General features: G+C 46.1%; 1 protein-coding gene across 4 annotated transcripts in view; it reads right to left on the reverse strand.

Annotated features, from left to right (window-relative positions):
- LOC309361771 (integrator complex subunit 6-like) overlaps positions 1 to 21,871 on the reverse strand; it is a 37,111-nt gene that overhangs the window by 8,432 nt on the left and 6,808 nt on the right. For 2 of the 4 annotated variants that reach the window (XR_014164627.1, XM_081896916.1), the window contains exons 3-12: positions 21,415 to 21,564; positions 20,156 to 20,245; positions 18,145 to 18,328; positions 15,783 to 15,911; positions 15,091 to 15,254; positions 12,605 to 12,757; positions 7,277 to 7,409; positions 4,226 to 4,320; positions 3,316 to 3,426; positions 794 to 1,009 (exon numbers count right to left, since the gene is read on the reverse strand). Coding sequence is in view for 1 of the 4 variants with exons in the window: in XM_081896916.1 (XP_081753042.1) it covers positions 794 to 1,009; positions 3,316 to 3,426; positions 4,226 to 4,320; positions 7,277 to 7,409; positions 12,605 to 12,757; positions 15,091 to 15,254; positions 15,783 to 15,911; positions 18,145 to 18,328; positions 20,156 to 20,245; positions 21,415 to 21,564 (1,425 nt within the window). In the remaining 3 variants the exon portion in view is untranslated. Of the gene's footprint in view, positions 1 to 793; positions 1,010 to 3,315; positions 3,427 to 4,225; positions 4,321 to 7,004; positions 7,093 to 7,276; positions 7,410 to 12,604; positions 12,758 to 15,090; positions 15,255 to 15,782; positions 15,912 to 18,144; positions 18,329 to 20,155; positions 20,246 to 21,414; positions 21,565 to 21,871 lie in introns of those variants that run through there. The other 2 variants (XR_014164626.1, XR_014164628.1) reach the window with 2 other exon arrangements.

Raw genomic sequence — 21,871 nt, forward strand, 5'->3', positions numbered from 1 at the left:
GTACCACTGTAATTGATAGTCCACCTTACAAAACTTCTTGCAACCCTACCACCACTGGGCTAACAATTTCCTTGCTGCAGTTCTTGCAGATAAAAAGGCTTTTATCTTGCTTATGAATTTCATTACCTACAGTGCTTAATAAGAAGGCTTCTGGTGTGTTTTTAAAACAAATGTTTATTTTCAACATTTTTTAAAGTTTATAATAAATCATTTCCCATAAAGCCTTCACCTCCTTACAGACCCACTACATAAAGTTAAAAAAAGGCATGTCCAAAGTCCGTTGTGGGGGCCCAATCCAGCCCACTGGCTGGTTTAACCTGGCCCCTGTGGCAGTTTATTTCCTGAGGTAAAATCCCCCCCAAAAAGCTCAACTTCAATCCTAAAAGCAACTCAACAACTCCAACCCTAAAAAAACCACAAGAACTTCAATCCTAAAAAAAGCTCAACTTTGGGGTAAAATCCTAAAAGCAGCTCAACAGCTTGAATCAAAGAAGCTCAACAACTCCAGCCCTTCAAAAAGCTCAACAACTTCAATCCTAGAAAAAGCTCAACAACCTCAATCTTAAAACAACCTAAACTACTTCAATCCTAAACAATGCTCAAGAACTTTGGTCGGCCCCCACGGCCCTTCACTCCATCCAATCTGGCCCTCTTTGGAAAAGCTTGGACACAACTGGTTAAAATCACCTTCCTTTCCATTTTTTCTTCCCCTCCATTCCCCCCTTTTCTTTTCTTTCCAATCCTGACGATGACTCCGTTTTATATGCTTAAGCGAATGTTGCCGCACACCCACCTTGTTGAAGAGCCCTATGTGGAAGCCGGCAAATTCCTTCGCGCTTGTTTCGGACAGCCTGAGCGGAGATTCCCCCGAAATCCCTCGAAGAAGCTGTTTGAAATCCCGGTTCTGGATCGGGGAGAGGCCACTGGAGTGGTTCTTCACTTTAATGCCAGTCTCCTGCGGGGCTTTCTTGCCCACCGACCCTATGATCCGCTCCGACTCGATTTTCGTCTATGACAAAAGCACACGGCACGTTAAGCAAACAGCAGTGCAGACGACTCTAGCGTAAAGCAAATTCTGGCCGCGTCAAAAGGCACCCAAGCCTGCTGTCTACATGCTGAAAGAGTTGCAGGGGTCAGCAAGCTTTTTCAGCAGGGGATCGGTCCACTGTCCCTTGGACCTTGCGGGGGGCCAGACTAGATTTGGGGGGGGGGAATGAACGGATTCCTATGCCCCACAAATAACCCAGAGATTATTTTCAATAAAAGCAGACATTCTACTCATGTAAAAACACCAGGCAGGCCGCACAAATCACCCAGAGGTGCATTTTAAATAAAAGGACACATACTACTCATGTCAAAACAAGTCAGGGGTGATGGGAATTGTAGTCCCCAAACAGCTGGAGGGCCAAATAGGCCACCAGTGGACTTGATTTTCACTGGACAATAAGGCCCTTGCGTGAGTATTTCAAGATGCTTTGCCTGGAGGGGAAGGCCGATTTTCTAGAACTGCAGGCATGATACTCAAGTGATGTTTCCAAGCTCTCCAAAATCAGCAAAATCCACCTTTGTTGTGTGTGAGCTGAATCCTTCCATCCTCCTTGTCCGTAGGAAGGTAGAAAGCTTTAGCCGGCATTTACCATGTATAAGACTTTTGGGGGCCTCAAAATTTAGAAAATAGGGGGGATTGAGCTTTGGGGCGAGGACTATGTGGGGGGAATGCCGAAAATCACTCACCTACCAGAAGGCAGTGCACAACCGCTCACGTGACAGAAACCACCTATCAGCTGTCCGGCTTGCTGCCAATCATGCTCCTGCTTGTGGTGACAAGGGCAGCTGTCTATTGGCTACAGCAACAGGATTGGGAGGGCTAACAGCGGCAATCGGGCAGCTGCGACGCAAGTGGCTGTGTGCCACATTCCGGCAGGTGAGCAGTTTCTGGCGTCCCCTCCCCCAACAATCAAGCAGCAAATGCCAAAATCGTCCACCCACCGGAACGAAGCAGAAGCCTGAGATTTTCAGCGGCGATTTGCCTCTTCATTGTTTGTGGGGGGGAGTGGATGCCGAAAATTGCGAGCGACACATGTGGTTGTGCACTGCGTTCTGGCGGGTGAGCCATTTTCAGTATCCGCCCCCCACAAATGACCAAGCAGCTTACAAGCTCGCGCCAAAAAACCATTCACCTGCTCAGCACTACTCATGTATAGGACGACCCTAAATTTCGAACCCAATTTTTGGGTCAAAAAACCCTCATCTTATACATGGAAAAATTCAGTAACAACTGGTTACTCTATTTAATGTTAGGCAAAACCAGAACAGGTAGAAGCATTGGTCACGTTTCTTAAATACCACAGGGAAAGGGCAAATTTGAGCAAGGGAAAGAATAGCACAGGCTTCCTCAACCTCAGCCCTCCAGATGTTTTGAGACTACAATTCCCATCGCACCTGACCACTGGTCCTGCTAGCTAGGGATCATGGGAGTTGTAGGCCCCAAACAGCTGGAGGACTGAGGTTGAGGAAGCCTGGAATTGCCTATGGGTAGGCAAACTAAGGCCTGGGGGCTGGATCCGGACAGTCTGGGAATCAGTGTGTTTTGACATGAGTAGAACTTTTGTTTTAAATCCACCTCTGGGCTATTTGTGGGGCATGGGAATTCATTCATCCCCCCCCAAAAAAATCTAGTCCAGGCCCCCACAAGTTCTGAGGGACAGGGAACCGGCCCCCTGTTGAAAAAGTTTGCTGACACCTGGAATAGCACTTCTTTGATGTCACAGATTTAGGTAGCCCTTATGAAAACTGGGTTCAGGAAGACAGGAGGCCTTTGGCCACCAGCCACATAAGATTGGACAGCTGCCACTCTTTCAAAATCATCCGCAATGTTGACTGCAATGCTCATTAGCAGCAAACAACTAAGAACACGCGACAAGTAAGCTGAATTGTTGTCTTCCTCTTCTTCAGTACCTTCTTCCAGCAGCCCCCCCCCACCACTTACATCAGCCTTCCTCAACCTCGGCCCTCCTGCTGTTTTGAGATTATAATTCCCATCATCCCTGATCACTGGTCCTGCTACTGCTAGCTCAGGATCGTGGGAGTTGGGAGGTCAAAAACATCTGGAGGGCCAAGGTTGAGGAAGCCTGACTTACATGAAAACGGAAACGCAGGCCAGTCTTTACCCATCTAAAAAAACGGGGGGGGGGGGGAATTCCTTAAGCAATGCATTTATACAACCAGAGCAAAACACACTAAAAATAAAACAAATCATCATCATAGTCATCATCATCAATGTACTTCTGATTGCAAAGGTTTTGGCGATACTACCTGTTGGCTGAGTTTTTTAAGGTAAGAGATAACACTGTAACTAAGTCCACAATCTAAATTATCTGATATCAGATTTGGAGCTCCCATCATCCTTAGGGCTTTCTTTAATGGCTATAAGGAAAACAAAACAAAAAAGAGTAAGAAGAGGGTCAAAAATATTCTTTTTTCTTTAAAAAAAAGTTTTTCCGTTGTTTTTTAAAAGTTCCTCGCAGATCAGTGTTACGTCAAGCTAAGGCAGGCATAGGCGACCTCGGCCCTCCAGATGCTTTGAGACTACAATTCCCATCATCCCTGACCACTGGTCCTGCTAGCTAGGGATCATGGGAGTTGTAGGACAAAAAACATCTGGAGGGCCGAGGTTGAGGAAGCTTGGTTGATGCTTTGGGAAGCGAGGTGGGTTTCAGCTGACTCGCCGGCAGGCATTGGGCTACACTGCGAGCGTGGTGCTTTGCAGTGCAGCGCCACCAGCTGATTCCACACAGAGGCGAGAGTCCCTGATTGCTGGGATATGGCAAGTCCACACAGCGGCATCTTGCCCAAGCGATGAGGGAGGTTTCTGCCGCTTCCACCGCGCCCCCCAGCTTCCTCCCCAGCCCTTTGTTAAATGAGATTTATCTGGGGGCAGAGGAGGGCTTCACTAGGAGCTTTTCCACACTGCCAGTCGCAGCAAAGAAGTATTCCCAAGGGGAGGAGGGAGAGCCGAAAGAATAAATGCTGGACTTGCGCTGGATAGCAATCCAAGGACGAGGGGCCAGTAAGTCGTGCTAAGCTGCAAAGCATTTTTGGTTTTTGAACCCTGGCCTGTAGGCTGTTTGGTTTCCAGCAGAAGACACGTAAAAACCGCTCTGCCAAGGACAGCCAGCCACCAATTCATTTATTTAGGGCCACTGAGTTCGCAAGAGGTACGTACCAGCAAGTAGTAGGGAGGCATGGTTTTTAAGTAGTTGTCCAAAGATTGCCGCCACTTTGGATTGGGCTTCAGCTTGTGAACCTTAAAAAAGTCATCTGCACGGAGGAGAAACAAGACCAGTTACCCGCATGCCCCATGTTCCAGTCATAGTATCCGAGCAGAGTCATGCTCCGCGGGAACGTCCCTTGAGAACAACAATCTGGAGAGTTTTTATGCTTCCATGGGCTTTTCTCTCTCTTTAGCCTCTCTCCTCCTTATATATCCAGTTTTGACACAGGCAGTGGAAGGGATCCACAGAGCCAAAAATTAAGCTGTATCTTAGCAGAGTAACAATCACAGCTTTGAATGAAGGGAACCAGCAGTGCTCAGTCTGAAGACCTCTGAAGTCCTAAACAACTTAAGATTCTCCTCGTTTTAGATGCCAACACATTCCGTATATTCCCCTTACAATCCCATGCAAAGGGGAGAGCCCACACTTTGAACTATTAATTCTGTGGTACTGTTGAAAGTGAAATGTTTTAAGTGTGTATTTACCATATTTTTCCATGTATCATATGACCCCTATTTGGGGGGCACAAATTTATGGAAACGGGGAGAGATGATGACCCCCGGTTTTTTAACATTCTTTTAGGCAGTGGTTTCCAAACTTTTTTCAAAGAGGGCCAGATTTTATGAAGTGAAGGGCTGTGGAGGCCGACCAAAGGGCCAACCAAAGTTGTCGACCTTTTGAAGATGTTGAGCTTTCTTTAGGGTTTTACCCCAAAATCAATAACCCCCCCTCCCCACACTCACAATTTAAAGGCCTTAGATTGGGGTGCCCAAACTTTTTTCAAAGAGGGCCAGATTTGATGATGTGAACATGCATGAGGGCCAACTGAAGTTGTTGAGCTTCTTTTAGGGTTGAAGTTAAGGTTTCTTTAGTATTTTACCCCAGGAAATAAACTGCCACAGGGGCCAAATTAAACTGACCGGGGGGCCAGATTGGGCCCCCGGAACGGATTTTTGGAGAAGCCTGTTTTAGAGTAAAAAAATAACATAGTCTTTTCCACAAAAAAGTATGGTAAGTTATGATACTAAGTATCTGAGAAACTATTCCCAGCAGAAGCTTGACCCAAAACAAGGTACCCTACATGTGCCATTATTGAGACTGGCAAAATTCATTGTAGCTTAATTCCTGGAAGAATCCAAGGGTTATGTGACAGAAGGGGTACCACTCAGAAGAGTGGCCACACATCCAACAAATAGCACCTATTGAACAAGGAAGGCTGATGCAGACAAAAATAGAGTCCTCTGATGTACAATTCTTTCTACATGAATGTCGGGGAAAGAATTTTTTAACGGGTTGCAGTCAGGAGGAACCTCACAGTTGTGCTTTTTTGGGGGCAGAGAAACAAGAGGAGATCGCTTCAGGACACCATGAGCTGCAACAAAACAATTCAAAGCCTCTGGAAAGCCCCAGGCGATTCATGAAGCCTGCCTGAGCATTTCCCCAAAACCTTCTATTAAAAAGTTGTGGGGAAGGGGGCACGGAAGAGCAGGTTCAGCAGAGCTTGTGTTTTTAAAATGCAGCCACCATAAATATATGCCTCCAAGAAGCAAATGGGATTAGAACCTTTCAAGAAGGGGTTCGGGAAACAAGAACAACTCCGTACGGGTGCGCGAGTGTGTTCTTCCAGAGGGGCAAGAAATAGCTCAAGGCGCATGCACTTCGATATCCAGCAGTGGCGCGTCAAGGTCGTGGCCTTGCCTCTTTTTTCTCCTTCCTCCTCCTCTCCTCCTCCTCCCTGCGTTGGCTCTGGGGTTTTCCTGGCCCTGGAGCACCACTGGGCAGTCAGCTGGATGCTCTCACCCCCGGCTCGATTTGGGTCGCAGGGGGCAGGTCAGTGGTTCCCCCAGTTGATGCGCTGGGCATCATTTGCTCCTTGGCAGTGGCGGTGGCAGCCTCAGTAGCCTGGTAGTGCAATTGGCTCCAGTGGCTTCTGGAGCTGCTCACTGCTGTGGCACCTGCCACTTTGCCTCACCTTAAGTCCCTGTGTGATGTGTCTTCTCCCATTGAACCAATCACACAATGTTCATTTCCTACTAATAAATCTACAACGCTTAAAATATAACAAAACAAAATAAAAAAATTCCTTCCAGTAGCACCCTAAAGACCAACTAAGTTAGTTCTTGGTATGAGCTTTCGTGTGCATGCACACTTCTTCAGATAGTGTATCTGAAGAAGTGTGCATGCACACTTCTGTGTATCTGAAGAAGTGTGCATGCACACGAAAGCTCATACCAAGAACTAACTTAGTTGGTCTTTAGGGTGCTACTGGAAGGAATTTTTTTATTTTGTTTTGACTATGGCAGACCAACACGGCTACCTATCTGTAGCTTAAAATATAAATCCAGGGACATGAAATGAAATCCAGGGATGGATATTGTCCAGGAACAGGTTTGTAAATCCCTGGGAAACGGGGCTGCCTGGTAACCATATTTCTTGCCTCTCTGGAAGAACACACAGCCCCATACGGAGTTGTTCTTGTTTCCTGGACCACTTCTTGAAAGGTTCTAATCCCATTTGCTTCTTGGAGGCATATATTTGTGGTCCCAGGAACATCTGGTAACCATATTCTAGTCCTCTCTGGGATGCCTTCTTCCCCGTGTGCCCCCTTTGCAAATGTGCGCCCCCAGCTCACAAAGCCCAATGAAAAACGGGCGACACAACGCTGCTGCAAAAGACTATGCAGGCACCAATGTCCTGAAAGAGGGGAAAAGAACGGAGGTTGAACCTTACTCCAATTAAGGAAGGAGCTACGAGTCGAGGAGGTGAGCAGGTGAGCAGCGTCAAACATGCCCACGAAGCAGGCGGCTCTCCTCCTCTGCTGCAGAGAGAAAAAGGGAGAGGGCGGGTGTAAAAATCCCTCTCCTTCCAATGGAGCCGCCTGCAACCCTCGAGGCGCTCCGGCCTCCCGTCCCACCTAAGAAAACGGCTGGCAAGTAAACACCGTGGGCGGACAGGCTCCCTTTCCTGCTCGGCTGCGCCAAGACACTCTGCACCACACTCACCTAGCAGAGGGAGAAGGACAGGGTAGTTGTACGGCATGACAAAGAGATTGACACACGTCAGAGTGGTGCTGGCTTTCAGGTATCCAAAGGGGTGGCCCAGTTCACTGTACTTGCCGCTGGTGCTCACAAACACCTGGAGAACGACAAAGGAAGAGGCAAAAGTTTAGCACATGCAAGGGGCTGCTGGCCTTCGGAGGAATTCAAAACATCCTGGCGTTTTCACAGACATGCTGTGGCATGTGTTTTTTGCAATAGTCACAGCGCAATGGTTTTCCCCCTTCTCTCAGAGGCTCAGGGGAGGAATCCTGGGCAGTTTACTTGTTTTTTGCCCATTTACGGTCCTGCAAGACACAGAAAAGGAAGTTTCCTGGCTGAACAGAGCTACCAACGCACAAAGCTTTCTACCAAGAGTCAAACCAAGCGTCCAATAATTACACTATCTATAATAAAATCACTCTTATTCCTTTATGGACAGCTGTTACCTCAGGACAGTACCACCAGTTAATATGATCATGAGAAAAGCAGCTGGTCTGCATGACATTCTGATTCAAGCTGACGGGGGAAAACCCACAAAAGCTGACTGAACTTCCTGTAAATTCACCTTGTTTGATCGGTGGGTTTTATGTATTTGCTATACTATGCTGTGATCTGCCCTGTAATTATGATTGGAAGAAAGAAAATGTTATGAATGTTATGTGGCCAACTCCTGAGAGACTGCAATCTACTCATAGAGTTAAAAACTGGCAGTAATGGTGATCTACCCCCTAATTTGGGGTTCAGGTCAAAGCTTTTGAACTTCTTTTAGGGAGGAGGAAAGCCCCGTTTTTCGGGGTTGAAGGGCAAAAATTTTGAGCTTTTATAGGGGAACCAGTTGTTGAGCTTCTTTGGAGGGAGCCAGTGATCTACCACAGACATTAGGTGATCTACAGGTAGATCACGATATACCAGTTGGACGTGCCTGTTATAAGTGAATTGCTGAATATATTCAAGCAGTAATATTCCTATTGTTTTTGTTACACATTTATGAATCAGCAGGCGAGCCTATGATGGCTCTGAGGCGGCTCCACATTAATTGACATCAGTCTCACTACAAACCCAATTCCAGTCCACAGAACAATATGTAGGGGAACCCTTCGGATGTTGCTGAACGGCTGGAAGGCTGAAGGTTCACCACCCCTGGACTAGAGAGTGCATCAAAGCTTCTAATCACCTAAAATTTAAAGTGCTTAGATAGGCCCTTTTACAGTGGGTCCTCCAGATAGGGCGCTTCTACACTTCCGGGTTTGCTGCATTCACAACTGGAAAGTTACGTTACCTTTGGGGTCCACTGTATTATTCCTTGATGTTGGGGTACAGCTATTAAGGAACTACTGCACTTTTCAGTGGTATTGGCCCTACTTGTCCAGATGGTGGGCTATTGTTAAAATCAGATCTTCACTGCCTGCAGGACAACTGCAGCCCCTGCCTCCCCTCTCTCGGCCCTCGGAGAGTGAAAGGGTGCGTTGTTCTGGATGGGAGACAACAGGGTGCCTCAGGGCTCCACCACCCCCGGCTTTTTAACATTGACATGAAGCCGCTGGCAGAGATCATCATGGGGTTTGGGCTAGGGGGTTCATCCATATGTGGATGACACCCAGCTCTACCTCTCTTTTAAATCAGACCTTCACACAGGGACCTTCACTGCCCTGTGTGAGTATCTGGAGGCGGTTGGAGGATGGATGGCGGCTAACAGATTGAGGCTGAATCCTGACAATACAGAAGTACTGTTGTGCGTGAGCAGCTGGGGGGGGGGAACTCCCTGGTCCTGAATGGGGCAACTGTGTCCCTGAAGGACCAGCTGCGCAGCCTGGGGGTCATTTTGGGCTCACCTCTGTCCATGGAGGTGCAGATCAATTCTGTGTCCAAGACAGCTGTCTACCAGCTCCATCTGGTATGCAGGATGAGACCCTACCTGCCTGCAGACTGTCTCACCAGAGTGGTGCATGCTCTAGTTATCTCCTGCTTGGACTACTGCAATGGGCTCTAGTGGGGCTCCCATTGAAGGTGACTTAGAAACTGCAATTAATCCAGAATGCGGCAGCCGGACTGGGGACTGGGAGCAACCGCCGAGACCACATAACACCAGTCTTGAAAGACCTGCACTGGCTCCCGGGACGTTTCCAAGCACAATTCAAAGGCCCTAAACAGCCTTGGCCCAGTAGACCTGAAGAAGTGTCTCCATCCCAGATGCCGGGGTTCCTTTCCCAAGGGCCTTCTGGCAGTTGCCTCCCTGCGAGAAGGTTACAGGGATCCAGGCCAAAGGCCTTCTCAGTGGTGGCGCCCACCCTGTGGAACACCCTCCCATCAGATGTCAAAGAAATAAACAACTATCGGACTTTTAGAAGACATCTGAAGGCAGCCCTGTTTAGAGAAGTTTTGAATGTTTGAAGTTTTATTCTGTTTTTAGTGTTCTGTTGGAAGCCACCCAGAGTGGCTGGGGAATAAATAATAAATTAATAATTATTAATAATAACAGACCACTCCACTGCCAGCCCTTGGGAGGTCAAACCAAACAGCCACAGGTTCATGCTAAGAACTGGTGAGTTTGGGAGGAAGAGGAGAAGACACACTATATTCGAGAACAACCCCAGGTGTTGGACGCTGTAGAAGCAGCCCCAATTTCATTGCATTTGGATTTTTTTTTTTTAGATCTTATGGGGCTCTGGAGATCTTTCCAAGTTCAAATGTGGGGTGAAATAAAACAGCACCACCAAATCACAGACCGAAGAAACATACATGGCTAGAACCAGCTCTGCAGAGCTACACTTCTAGGAAGGCCATTGTGGGTTTGAAGCCCAACCACAGCCGCAGCAAGATTACTTGCAAAGAATTGGAACGGAAATATCCCCACAAAGGAAGATTGGAGATGTAAATTAAATGAATTTACAGAATTAGTAAATTTAACAGCAGCCATAAGGTATCAGACATGCCAGAAATTAAGGACAGAATAGCAAAGTTTTGCATTTACATGAAAAAACACTGTTCTAAGGGTAATATGTTGATATGTATAGATTAAGTTTGCAAAGTGAAACTAGAAAAAAGTTATATATTGGGAGTATTGGGGGTGAGATACCAAAGATGCAATGTTAATTAAGAACTTAAAGAAGGAATCCCCAACTTGCAGCCCTCCAGATGTTTTGGCCTACAACTCCCATGATCCCTAGCTAACAGGACCCCAGTGGTCAGGGATGATGGGAATTGTAGTCCAAAACACCTGGAGGGCCAAAGGTTGGGGATGCCTGACTTAAAGGTTAAGAGATGACGGGTATTGGAGGAGAAAAGTCACATGGGTGTATTATTTGTTTTCTATGTGTGGTTATTGTTTTGTATTTTTCATTTGTAACGGATTAGTGTACATGGGGGGGGGGGGAGAGGAAAAAGGAAACCCAACCATGTTCTTAGAACCCAAATGCAAGAAAACTCATCACCAGCCCTTGCTCAAAAGGCGGTCTCACACTGTCAACACCCAGCAGACTTATCTTTTAAAACAAAATCTCCATTCCTCCACAGGGTAAGTGGAGCTTTTTTGGCTACTCAAACAGATCACTCAACTAATCCACTTAAAATTGGTTCACGGGACTAAGAATAATAGAGATAGTGTTGCCCACTTGATTGACAATTGTTTAAGCAATTAGGAAAATGCTCTGGATCTGATCAACGTCCCGCTCAAGTCAGCTGCAGATGATTGGGTAAATAATTGTTCAAGGGCTGCAGAGTCCTTAAATGAATAGTATAGTAGCAAACCAAAACAATAACTCCCCACACTCACAGTTTAGACCAGAGATTGGGGTGCTCAAACTTTTTCCAAAGAGGGCCAGATTTGATGAAGTGAAAATGCGTGAGGGCCGACCAAAGTTGTTGAGATTCTTTTGGGATTGAAGCTGTTGAGCTTTTTTTAGGATTTACCCCAAAACGGACCTTGGACATGCCTGCTTTAGAAGAACCAAATGAAATTTCTTCATCACATAGATCTTGGCGCAAATTGAGCTTTGACTTCCCTGACTTCCAGATGAGGCCCCTGGAACGCACTTTGGACATACCTGGTTTATGGGGGAGGCATTGCTTCTGCAATGCAAAGATTCCTTTTCCCCCTCCCCCTTATCAAACCAAGATATAGTGGCACAGTGGTACCTCAGGTTACATATTCTTCAGGTTACAGACTCTGCTAACCCAGAAATAGTGCTTCAGGTTAAGAACTTTGCTTCAAGATGAGAACAGAAATTGTGCTCCGGCAGCGCAGCAGCAGCGGGAGGCCCCATTAGCTAAAGTGGTGCTTCAGGTTAAGAACAGTTTCAGGTTAAGAACGGAACTCCGCAATGAATTAAGTACTTAACCCGAGGTGCCACTGTACCTCCGGTTGCCAGATCCCAAGGTTTCCGCAACCGGAGTTGCCTGTTTCTGCACAGGTACATGGCACGGTAGATGGTTTTGTTAGCCAATGGCCTGGGAGAAATGCTTTTGCTTGGGCTCCTTAAATGAAAATAAGGCTAGGCTTGAATAAAATGCGATCCATTTTGATAATTCTTGTACTGTTATTATAAATATGAGCTTCTCAAAACATTGCAGAAAGGGACACGGATGGCGCTGTGGTCTAAACAACTGAGCCTAGGCCTTTCCGATCGGAAGGTCGGCACTTCGAATCTCCGTGACAGTGTGAGCTCCCGTTGCTCTGTCCCTGCTCCTGCCAACCTAGCAGTTCAAAAGCACATCAAAGTGCAAGTAGATAAATAGGTACCGCTCCGGCAGGAAGGGAAACGGCGTTTCCGTGCGCTGCTCTGGTTTCGCCATAAGCGGCTTAGTCATGCTGGCCACATGACCCGGAAAAACTGTCTGCGGACAACACTGGCTCCCTTGGCCAGTAAAGTGAGATGAGAGCCGCAACCCAGCAACTGGACTTAACCATCCCGGGTCCCTTTACCTTTTTTTTTTTTAAAAAAAGTTGCAACTTCTCTGAACTTTTATCCAAAAAGCGTGGCACGTAGCGGCACTAAAGGGCTGTAAGGGATTAGCAATTCTGCAAATTCTGTGATGGCGCATGGGCAGATATCGAAAACCAATGTTTCAACTGGGAACAATCCTCAGGAAGAGAAAGTTCTTCTCCAGCTCTGCTAAGCTGGATTGCAAATGCTGAGGTCCCAAGCTAGGGTCTTCAACATGCGACGACCTGGCTGCTAATTGGGGGGGGGGGGGAGAGAGAGAGACACTAATACAGGGCATTCTCTCTACTTTCACCTGCAAAGTTTATCCCGGACTGGCTTGGGAACCCTGCAATGGGTATATCGCAAATACCTGCCAGCACACAATAGGCGACTTCCGCTCCAAGATGTACTGAGTTAGAGGTGATGGTTCGAGCTCGTACTTGTCAAAGGGAAGCTTGTCGATCACCATGGGCTCGCAATCCATGCAGGAGAACCTCACCACTGGGTGGGCTGTGCGGGGAGGCTAGGAAGTGGGGGGGGGGAGGAAGAAAGGAAATAAGAACCATTTGGAGGAAAAGGGAAATAACAACAACAATAATAATAATTCATTATTTATACCCTACCCATCTGGCTGTGTTTCCCCAGCCACTCTGGGCGGTCTCCAACAGAACGTTAAAATACAATAATCCGTCAAACATTAAAAGCTCCCCTAAATAGGGCTTCCTTCAGATGTCTTCTAAAAGTCTGGTAGTTGTTTTTCTCTTTGACATCTGGTGGGAGGGCGTTCCACAGGGCAGTGCCACTACCGAGCTTACAGGGCGTCATCCCAAGAGCCAATTGGCCAGCTAGGCAAGAACGTTAATTTATTCCTTTTTTCATAATCCTCCACAAAACATCGCAAAGAATGGCTAGCTCAATAGCTATCCAGCACCAAGTGTTCAAAATGTAGAATACATTAGTCACAATGTTCCAGAAGGTTGGTCTGTAACAGGGGTCGTCGAACTTTTTCAGCAAGGGGTCGATCCACTGTCCCTCAGACCTTGTGGGGGGCTGGACTAGATTTTGGGGGGGAAGGGGGGGATGAACGAATTCCTATGACCTATAAATTACCCAGAGATGCATTTTAAATAAAAGGGCACATTCTACTTGTGTCAAAACACACTGATTCCCAGACCACCCAGGGGCCGGATTAAGAATGCGATTGGGCCGGATCTGGCCCAATCGCCTTCTCAATCCGGCCCGCAGATGGTCCGGGAATCAGCGTGTTTTTACATGAGTAGAATGCGTGCTTTTATTTAAAATGCATCTCTGGGTGATTTATAGGCCATAGGAATTCGTTCATATATTTTTTTCAAAGTATAGTCTGGCCCCCCACAAGGTCTGAGGGACAGTGGACCAGCCCCCTGCTGAAAAAGTTTGCTGACCTCTGGCCTACATGATCCCCACAGTGGGAGAATTAAGAGGTTACAAGGGGGGATATTAGGGTAGGGGTCAGCAAACATTTTTAGGAGAACGGTTCATTGCCCCTCAGACCAGTAATTTCGTTGTCCCTGAGAGGGGGCAATGACAATAAAGATATTATTATTATTATTATTATTATTATTATTATTATTATTATTACCTTGTGGAGGGCCGGACTGCGCACGTGCAGCAGAAGGGGGCTTCTCTCTCTCCCCCAGCCCCTCCCTCCCCCTGCTTTCCTACCTCCTCCACCGCTCTGCCTGCGGTTGGGAGCCGCCGCCGCCGCCTCTGCTTTCTGGGCGAGCTTTCCAGGGCGCCAGGCACAAGGCCCACAGACGCACCCAGCTCCAGCCAAAGCCCCACGACGCGGCCGTCACAATGCCCACAGCATGGCCATGGGTGGAGAGGCCAGAGGGCAGATGGTGAGCCTGGGCCACACCTTGGCGCGTGGGCGACGAGGCTTTGGATTGGCTGGCACCAATCAAAGCCCAGCTCCCTTCCTTCGCAGGATGGGGAGAAGCTGGGAGGGAGGAGGCAGTGTGGGGGAAGGCGCCTAAAAAAAATGCAAAAAAATGGTGCAACCCGAACAATCACGCCGATCCAAGCGGCGATTCCAGGACTGTCCGTGGGCAATTGGGCCTGATCCAACCTGTCAGGGAACTGCCATCAGGGCCGGAGCGAGAGAGCAAGCTCCAAAGGGATTCCAGAGAGCGTCCCGGGATGGGGAGAGGCAGCCCAGCTTCTGGGGAAGAGAATCAGCGTAGCACCAGTGGAGAAGGGGAGCAGATGGGGGAAGCGGCAAGGCGGTCCCATGACTCCTTGCCGGGGACCAGCGGGGAGAGTAAGGGTCCTCCGCTGCCTACGCCCTCCTTGCGCAGAAGGCTTCCGCGCAGGGAGAGTAGGAGGAGACTAGGCGTCAAAGAGCTTCTTTGCTGGAAGAAGTTTAAGAAACGCCCACTGACGGATTCTGCCAGCGATTGAGACAGCCACGGGTGAGTGGCTGTCCGGACAGAAAAGGTTCACTCAGGCAACCCAGCCAGGTGTTGGCACCGGCTTACGCACGAGCAACCCCTAGAACCATTACACAATCCGTGGGCCTTCGTTTGCTGACCCATGTATTAGGGCTACCCAGTGTTACTTGAGATTGGATGCGATCTGAAAACAGAGAATCAGAGCTGGAAGGGAAAGCAAGGATCATTTGCTTTCCCTGCAACCCCCTGCAATGCAGGAACCTTTTTTGCCAAAGGTGGGGCTCAAATCCATGATCCTGAGATTATGAGTCTCATGCTCTATCGACTAAGCTGTCCAGCTACTTTCCACCACATTACCAATGGTCACCAAAAGACATTTGCGTTGACCGTATCTGCAAAGAAGCTTGAAAGCCCTGCGACATACCAGTGTTGGTGAATTTTGATCGGGCCAAAAGGATTCTGGAATTGGCCAATGCCCAACAGGAACGCCCGTTTTAGGATTAGGCCTCACATAGATGAGCTTATGACAGCTGTGCCATGGCTGAGAACCAAAAGAATTGATAGGTCTGGTGACATCAACAAGTCCATCTAAAATCCAAAAGGAGAACAATAATAAGTTAGGACAGCACATTAGGTCTCGAGCATTACTTTTCCAATCACTACTTAGATGTGTTTTCTCAAAGCGACACGCGAACAGATTAGCTGTAAAACTGATATTTTGAGTTGGAAAAACAAAGAAGTCTGTGTAGTGGTTGCACATCTAAGACTGTTTTGGGAAAAGTAGGTCTATTGACTGGTTTTGTGCCTAAGATAATTTGGGGGAGGGGAGATTAAAAAGTCTGCGTGGTGGTTTTGTGTTTAAGATAAAGATTAGTTTTGCATCCAAGAATGAAAACATGCAGCAGGAGAATCATTTCCGGAGCAAGAAATGAACCAGTTTAAGCATTCAAAGAACTGAAGATAATTGTTCAACAGAAATGTCAGAAGCAAAGTTATAATACAATATTGTGTACAGAATCTACTCTGGTTTTGCAATATCGTCCTTTTTTTTACCAAAGACGTTTACACATTTGCAAACCTTAAGAGTTTGCAATGGTCATAAAGCGTTTACCATACCTTCCCCAATGTAGGGTGGATCGGGTCCCGATTTCTCAAAGTTTATGACAACACCACTCTGAACTTTCTGAGCAAGAGATTCTAAACACTGGTTCAGCATCCTCTGAGTCCGAACACAATAGGAACGTCCTATAATGGAAAGCGAAGAGATAAGGAGATTCTGAAGGCAACATGACTTGTGAATATGGCAAAAGGCTACTATTGAAACAGACCAGGGGTCAGCAAACTTTTTCAGCATGGGGCCAGTCCACTGTCCCTCAGACCTTGTGAGGGGCTGGACTATATTTAAAAAAAAAAAGTGAACGAATTCCTATGCCCCACAAATCTCTGAGATGCATTTTAAATAAAAGGACACATTCTACTAGTGTCAAAACACACTGATTCCCAAACTGTCCGCAGGCCAGATTGAGAAGGTGGTTGGGCCTTAGTTTGCCTACCCATGAAGTAGACTTTCCATCATGCCAGCTTATGGGGAAAAAGAAGACATCAGTATTGTTGTATGGGAGGTACAAGCGCCCCCTGCCATTGTCTTCCCTATGGCACCAATGCCTGGCCTGATTAAAGCGGAGGATATTTAACCTTGCACACAAGCTGTTGAATCTTGTTCATCCCCTTTGTAAAGAAGCGCCACTGAACAGAATACGATCGTACACGGGTTTCGGTCTTATCATACCTCAGATCAGGCATCCCCAACCTTTGACCCGCCAGATGTTTTGGACTACAATTCCCATCATCCCTGACCACTGGGGTCCTGTTAGCTAGAGATCATGGGAGTTGCAGGCCACATAATACACATAAATGTAAAATGTATTTTTCTGTCTAATGTATTCCTCAGACGAGTGATATGAAATAATCTTCTAAGTGTCTAATGATAGGGTTGACAGACAAAAAGAACCTGGCACTGGGAGATGCTGGCACAGGCAGACAATGATCTGATTCTAGGTTCCCTATCTTCATCTGTTCCACTCTAGCTAGAAAAACTAGAAGTACAGTGGTACCTCAGGTTACATACGCTTCAGGTTACAGACTCCGCTAACCCAGAAATAGTACCTCGGGTTAAGAACTTTGCTTCAGGATGAGAACAGAAATCGTGCTCTGGCGGCGCAGCGGCAGCAGGAGGCCCCATTAGCTAAAGTGGTGCTTCAGGTTAAGAACAGTTTCAGGTTAAGAACGGACCTCCAGAACGAATTAAGTTCTTAACCCGAGGTACCAGTGTATCATAATCTGCAGGAGTGGTCAAGGTTTGTTGATTAGTAGGTCTCTTGGACTTTTTTCAACCAGTCCAGTGGGGGTAAGCCATAAATAAACTCCACCTGTTGAATAGTCATTATGATCTCTACTTAATTTCTTCCTTTTCAAATTAGTGAGTTCATTAGAAAAGTTCTTCATGTATGCTTCTGTTGTTTGTATGAGTTTGTCATAATCAAGTTTGTTTAGCTTGGCTTCACGACATTCTTTCGCCTCCTCTATATCCTTATTAATCTGGTCTAAACTGGCTATGAATTGTTCTATTATTAACAACATTAAATCACTGGAACATTTGTTGAGAATTTGTTCACACCCATTTTTCCGCAAATCTGTTATCCTCTTTGAATTGAGTAGGTGCCTTTGGGATGCGTAACCCTCTAGGAATCAAATTATTCTTAACATACTCAGCAAGTGAGGCTCCATGCCTCTCTCAACGTCCTTTTTGCTTAGATACAAGACTCAAAGTTCATGTCACCATTAAGTACCTGGTCACCTTCACTCTGAAAGAAGGTAAACATGTTTAATAACTTGTCTTTTTCTACATCAGTGTACCCATATTTTCTTTTAGTATAAACAGCCACAACAAAATGCAAAACCAAAACAACCAGAAAACCTAAACTACTTAAAGTAGCTTTTCAGTTGATCACTAAGTCCAGTATGCCTGCCAACCCTATCATCTTCATTAGACACTTAGAAGAGTATTTCATATCACTCGTCTAAGGAATACATCAGACAGGAAAATACAAGAGAAAATAGAGAAATTAGATCAGAACGTACTATGGCACTGACAAAACAGGATTTGTATTTTGTACATACTGGACCTGGTGATCAACTGAAAAGCTACCTTTTAATGTATTATGTCATGAAGTAAGTAGTTTCTAGTAAAGAACTTTGCAATTGTTACAATATGGCCTATTACGTGTGTGTTTTTTTCAACTGGATTTGTGTAATACAGGCCTTCTGGTGGTTTTGGTTTGACACAGGCATCTAGGCACATATAGACACGAATGAGAAGCTTAGCCAGATGTTATGTGTCAATGTACTAATGCTCTTCATGATTTCAAAGTAGATGGATTGAGGTTGGCAAACCAAGAAAAAGGCGCAAAAAGGCTACCTCCTGTGACTTCACACATCTGTGTAATGGCAGACTCATCTGTCGGGACACTTCCTAGCTGTTCGGGCTCCACTGAAGAGGCTCCAGGTAAGCGCAGCACGAGGGCAAACAGCCTCTGATCCCAGCGAAACGGTTCTTTGGTTAACTCGCTTCCAGGAAGGGGAGAATTCAGAGGAAGATGAAGCTAAAAAGGAAGGCAAGATACCTAGAGACTTCGCTAGAACAGTAAGCTCATTTGATTCCTTCTGAAAAGGAACCACAGAATCACAAATCACAGAGCTGGAAGGGACCGCAGGGAACATCTAATTCAGGGGTCAGCAACCTTTTCCAGCCATTGGCCAGTCCACCGTCCCTCAGACCACGTGGTGGGCTAGACTATATTTTGAAGGGGGGAAAATGAATTCCTATGCTCCACAAATAACCCAGAGATGCATTTTAAATAAAAAGACACATTCTACTCATGTCAAAACACGCTGATTCCCAGACCGTCCGTGGGCCGGACTGAGAAGGCGATTGGGCCACATCCAGCCCCCAGGCCTTAGGTTACCTACACCGGATCTAGTCCATGGATAGGCAAACTAAGGCCCAGGGGCCGGATCCACCCCAATCGCCTTCTAAACAACAACAACACAACAAAATTTGGGGTTGCTGGGCGGATCTTTGCACCCTGGCGGCGCATGTGCTCAAGACGGCCCTGGTTCTGCTTCTGATTTGAGTGCCACACTTCCACTTTGAGTGTTACGCTGAGGTCTGTTTTGTGGTCTCCAAAAGAGGTTGAAAGATCTCAAAGCAAATCTTTAAAAAATGTAGTATGAACATCGGCAACTGGGAAGCACTGGCCTGCGAGCGCTCCAATGGGAGAACAGCCTTGACCAAAGGTGTCGTGGGCTTTGAAGACACTCAAACTCGGGACGCAAGGGAGAAACGGGCGAAGAGGAAGGAAGCCTCGCTGGGATCAACTCCCGCCCAGAAACCAATGTCCCCACTGTGGAAGGATGTGTGAATCCAGAATTGGCCTCCACAGTCACTTACAGACTCACTGTTAAAATCCATATTTATGGAAGAAAATCTTACTCGGCTACAAGGGATCGCCGGAGGAGAAGCACTTGCCCTATTGCAGGTGGGAAAGCAAAGTGTCTTGACTCTGATTTTTAATTCTGGAAAAGTACGGCATTGCTACCAGGAAGAGAACTGGCTTTTTCATGCTTACTAGAAGAAAAACGAAAAGACATGAAGTGCTTGGCGTGCTCTCGTCCATGGGGTCATGAAGAGTCGGGCACAACTAATCAACTCAACAAGGACAACATCTTCAGGCAAGGCTGGGCAAGCCCCCTGATTGAAACCCTGAACAGCCACGGCTAGTCAGTGCAGGGAATCCTGAGCTAGAAGGACCAGCAACCTGACTCTGTATGAGCATTTTCTGTTCCCAACCCTAATCCTGCAGAAAGCCATCTAATTACGATTATAATTTGTTCCTGACTTGTTTTGAGGAGGTAATTGAATTATTGTTTGATTTTATACCAATGTTATATATTTGATGTCATAGTAATAATAATAAATTATTTATACCCTGCCCATCTGGCTGAGTTTCCCCAGCCACTCCAGGTGGCTCCCATTCGAGTACTAAAAACAATACAGCATTAAATATTAAAAACTTCCCTAAACAGGGATGCCTTCAGATGTCTTTTAAAAATAAATAATAATAATAGCCACCCTGAGCCCGGTTTCGGCCAGGGAGGGTGGGATATAAAAAAAAATATTATTATTATTATTATTATTATTATTATTATTATTATTATTATTAAAAAGAGTTTCCCATGTTTGCATCTTCTTCCAGCCTGATATCCCTCTGAGCAAGACAGGAAGAATGGGATAGAAACATAACTAATAATTCCACATGCAATGGTTATCAAGCAGCTCTAAAACTGCAGGGAATATCAGACAGGAGTGCTTTTTAAACTCCTGGCAGGAGAATACATTCAGTGCAGCCATATTCCAGTTGAAAGCTTACCTCCTCCTGCACACCTGCCATATTTGTCAACTTGTTTCCATCCGTGATGGTAATTAAAATCGAGGGCTCTAAAAAGAATGGGTTCCTTCCCTACAGAGAGGAGGGAAAATATATCTGTATTAACGTTTGAAACACAAAGGATCCATTAAAGACAGGGAGGTTCAACAAGGTCGATCGCGATCTACTGGTAGATCCTAGCGACGTTTTGGTAGATCGTGGTCAATCTCTGGCTCCCTTTCCTTAGCGTCGCTAAAACTGACTCCTGTCATGCCCTTTTTGTGAGTGATCTAACCCTTTTTTCTGCCTTTAACCTCCCAAAAAACATTTTTTACAACGGGGATTTCCTCCCTAAAAAAGCCCCCCAAAACAGACCTTCCTTTAAAAAAGCTCAACAGCTTTGACCTGAAGCCCGCCAAAAATGGGCTTTCCTCCTTCCCAAAAACAGGGCTTTCCTTCCCCCCCAAAAAGCTAAACACTTTCACCCTGAAGCCCTAAAAAATGGGCCTTCCTGTTCCTAAAAAAACCTTGACATCAGAACCCCCCAAAAGGGTAGCCGTGTTGGTCTGCCATAGTCAAAATGAAATTAAAAAAATCCTTCCAGTAGCACCTTAACGAGACCAGCTAAGTTTGTGATTGGTATGAGCTTTTGTGTGCATGCACACTTCTTCAGATACACTGAAACAGAAAAGTGGTTAGATCACCACAAGTTTTTAACTCTGAGTAGATCCCTTGGGAGTTGGCCACCCCTGCATTAGAGGATCACAGCCATCAACATACAAATGAGATCTATATATATACATAGATCTGCTCTGGCCCCTGGCAGAAAGTATTTCGGCTCACCATACAAGGTACTAAATAGGCAATTTTCTCAGGCTCTGGTAGTTGAACCCCAAAATAGGGGGTATATCACCGTTTTTAACTCCATAGGTAGATCGGAGTCTCTTGGGAGTTGGCCACCCCTACATTAGAGGATCACAGCCATCACCATACAAGTGATATACTGTATAGATATAAAGAAAAGCACCAGGGTCTGCTCTGACCCCTGGCAGAAAATATCTCGGTGCACAATACAAGTGCACAATACTAAATAGGCAATTTTCTCAGGCTCTGGTAGTTGCAGGAGCAAGTAGTAGTGAGTTCCCCAAGTGGCCCGTTTGCTTTATTTTAAACGCGCCAGCAAATATTCACATCCTAAAGATTAGATGCTAAGGTTTTTCAGGCAAGGCAGTGAGGAAATTAAATTAAATTAAATCCATTACCTGTCCATAGTTGTCTATTCCAGACACCAATCTGTTGAGGTTGAGCAAATCAAACGAGGATCGAAGGGCCTGTCCAAGGGTGGTCAGTCCTGACGCTTGCAGATTTTTCAGTTCATTCATAAAAGTGGCATGGTTCTCCTTCCATCCAGCCTGCAAAATAACATTATTCCACACTTTGTGACAGCCCTACTTTTAATAAAATGTCTCCAAGACATATATAATTACTTTACATTTTCCCCATTCTTTGACATTTTTTGCTTGGATTGACCCCCAATTGTCTCTGTTAAGTCTGGCCAGTTCAATATAATCAAATAATTTATTTATTATTTTTTTGCGGGGGGGGGGGTTAATTTCTTTTTTCCCAATTTTTGGAAATGAGTGTTCTCGCAGTCCCTGCAGCATAAAGGAAGATTTTCTTGTTTCCTTTGGCTATATCTGTGTCCATTATCCCTGAGAG

Source organism: Podarcis melisellensis (assembly GCF_964234715.1).
Source record: "Podarcis melisellensis genome assembly, chromosome: Z".
Classification (NCBI taxonomy): domain Eukaryota; kingdom Metazoa; phylum Chordata; class Lepidosauria; order Squamata; family Lacertidae; genus Podarcis; species Podarcis melisellensis.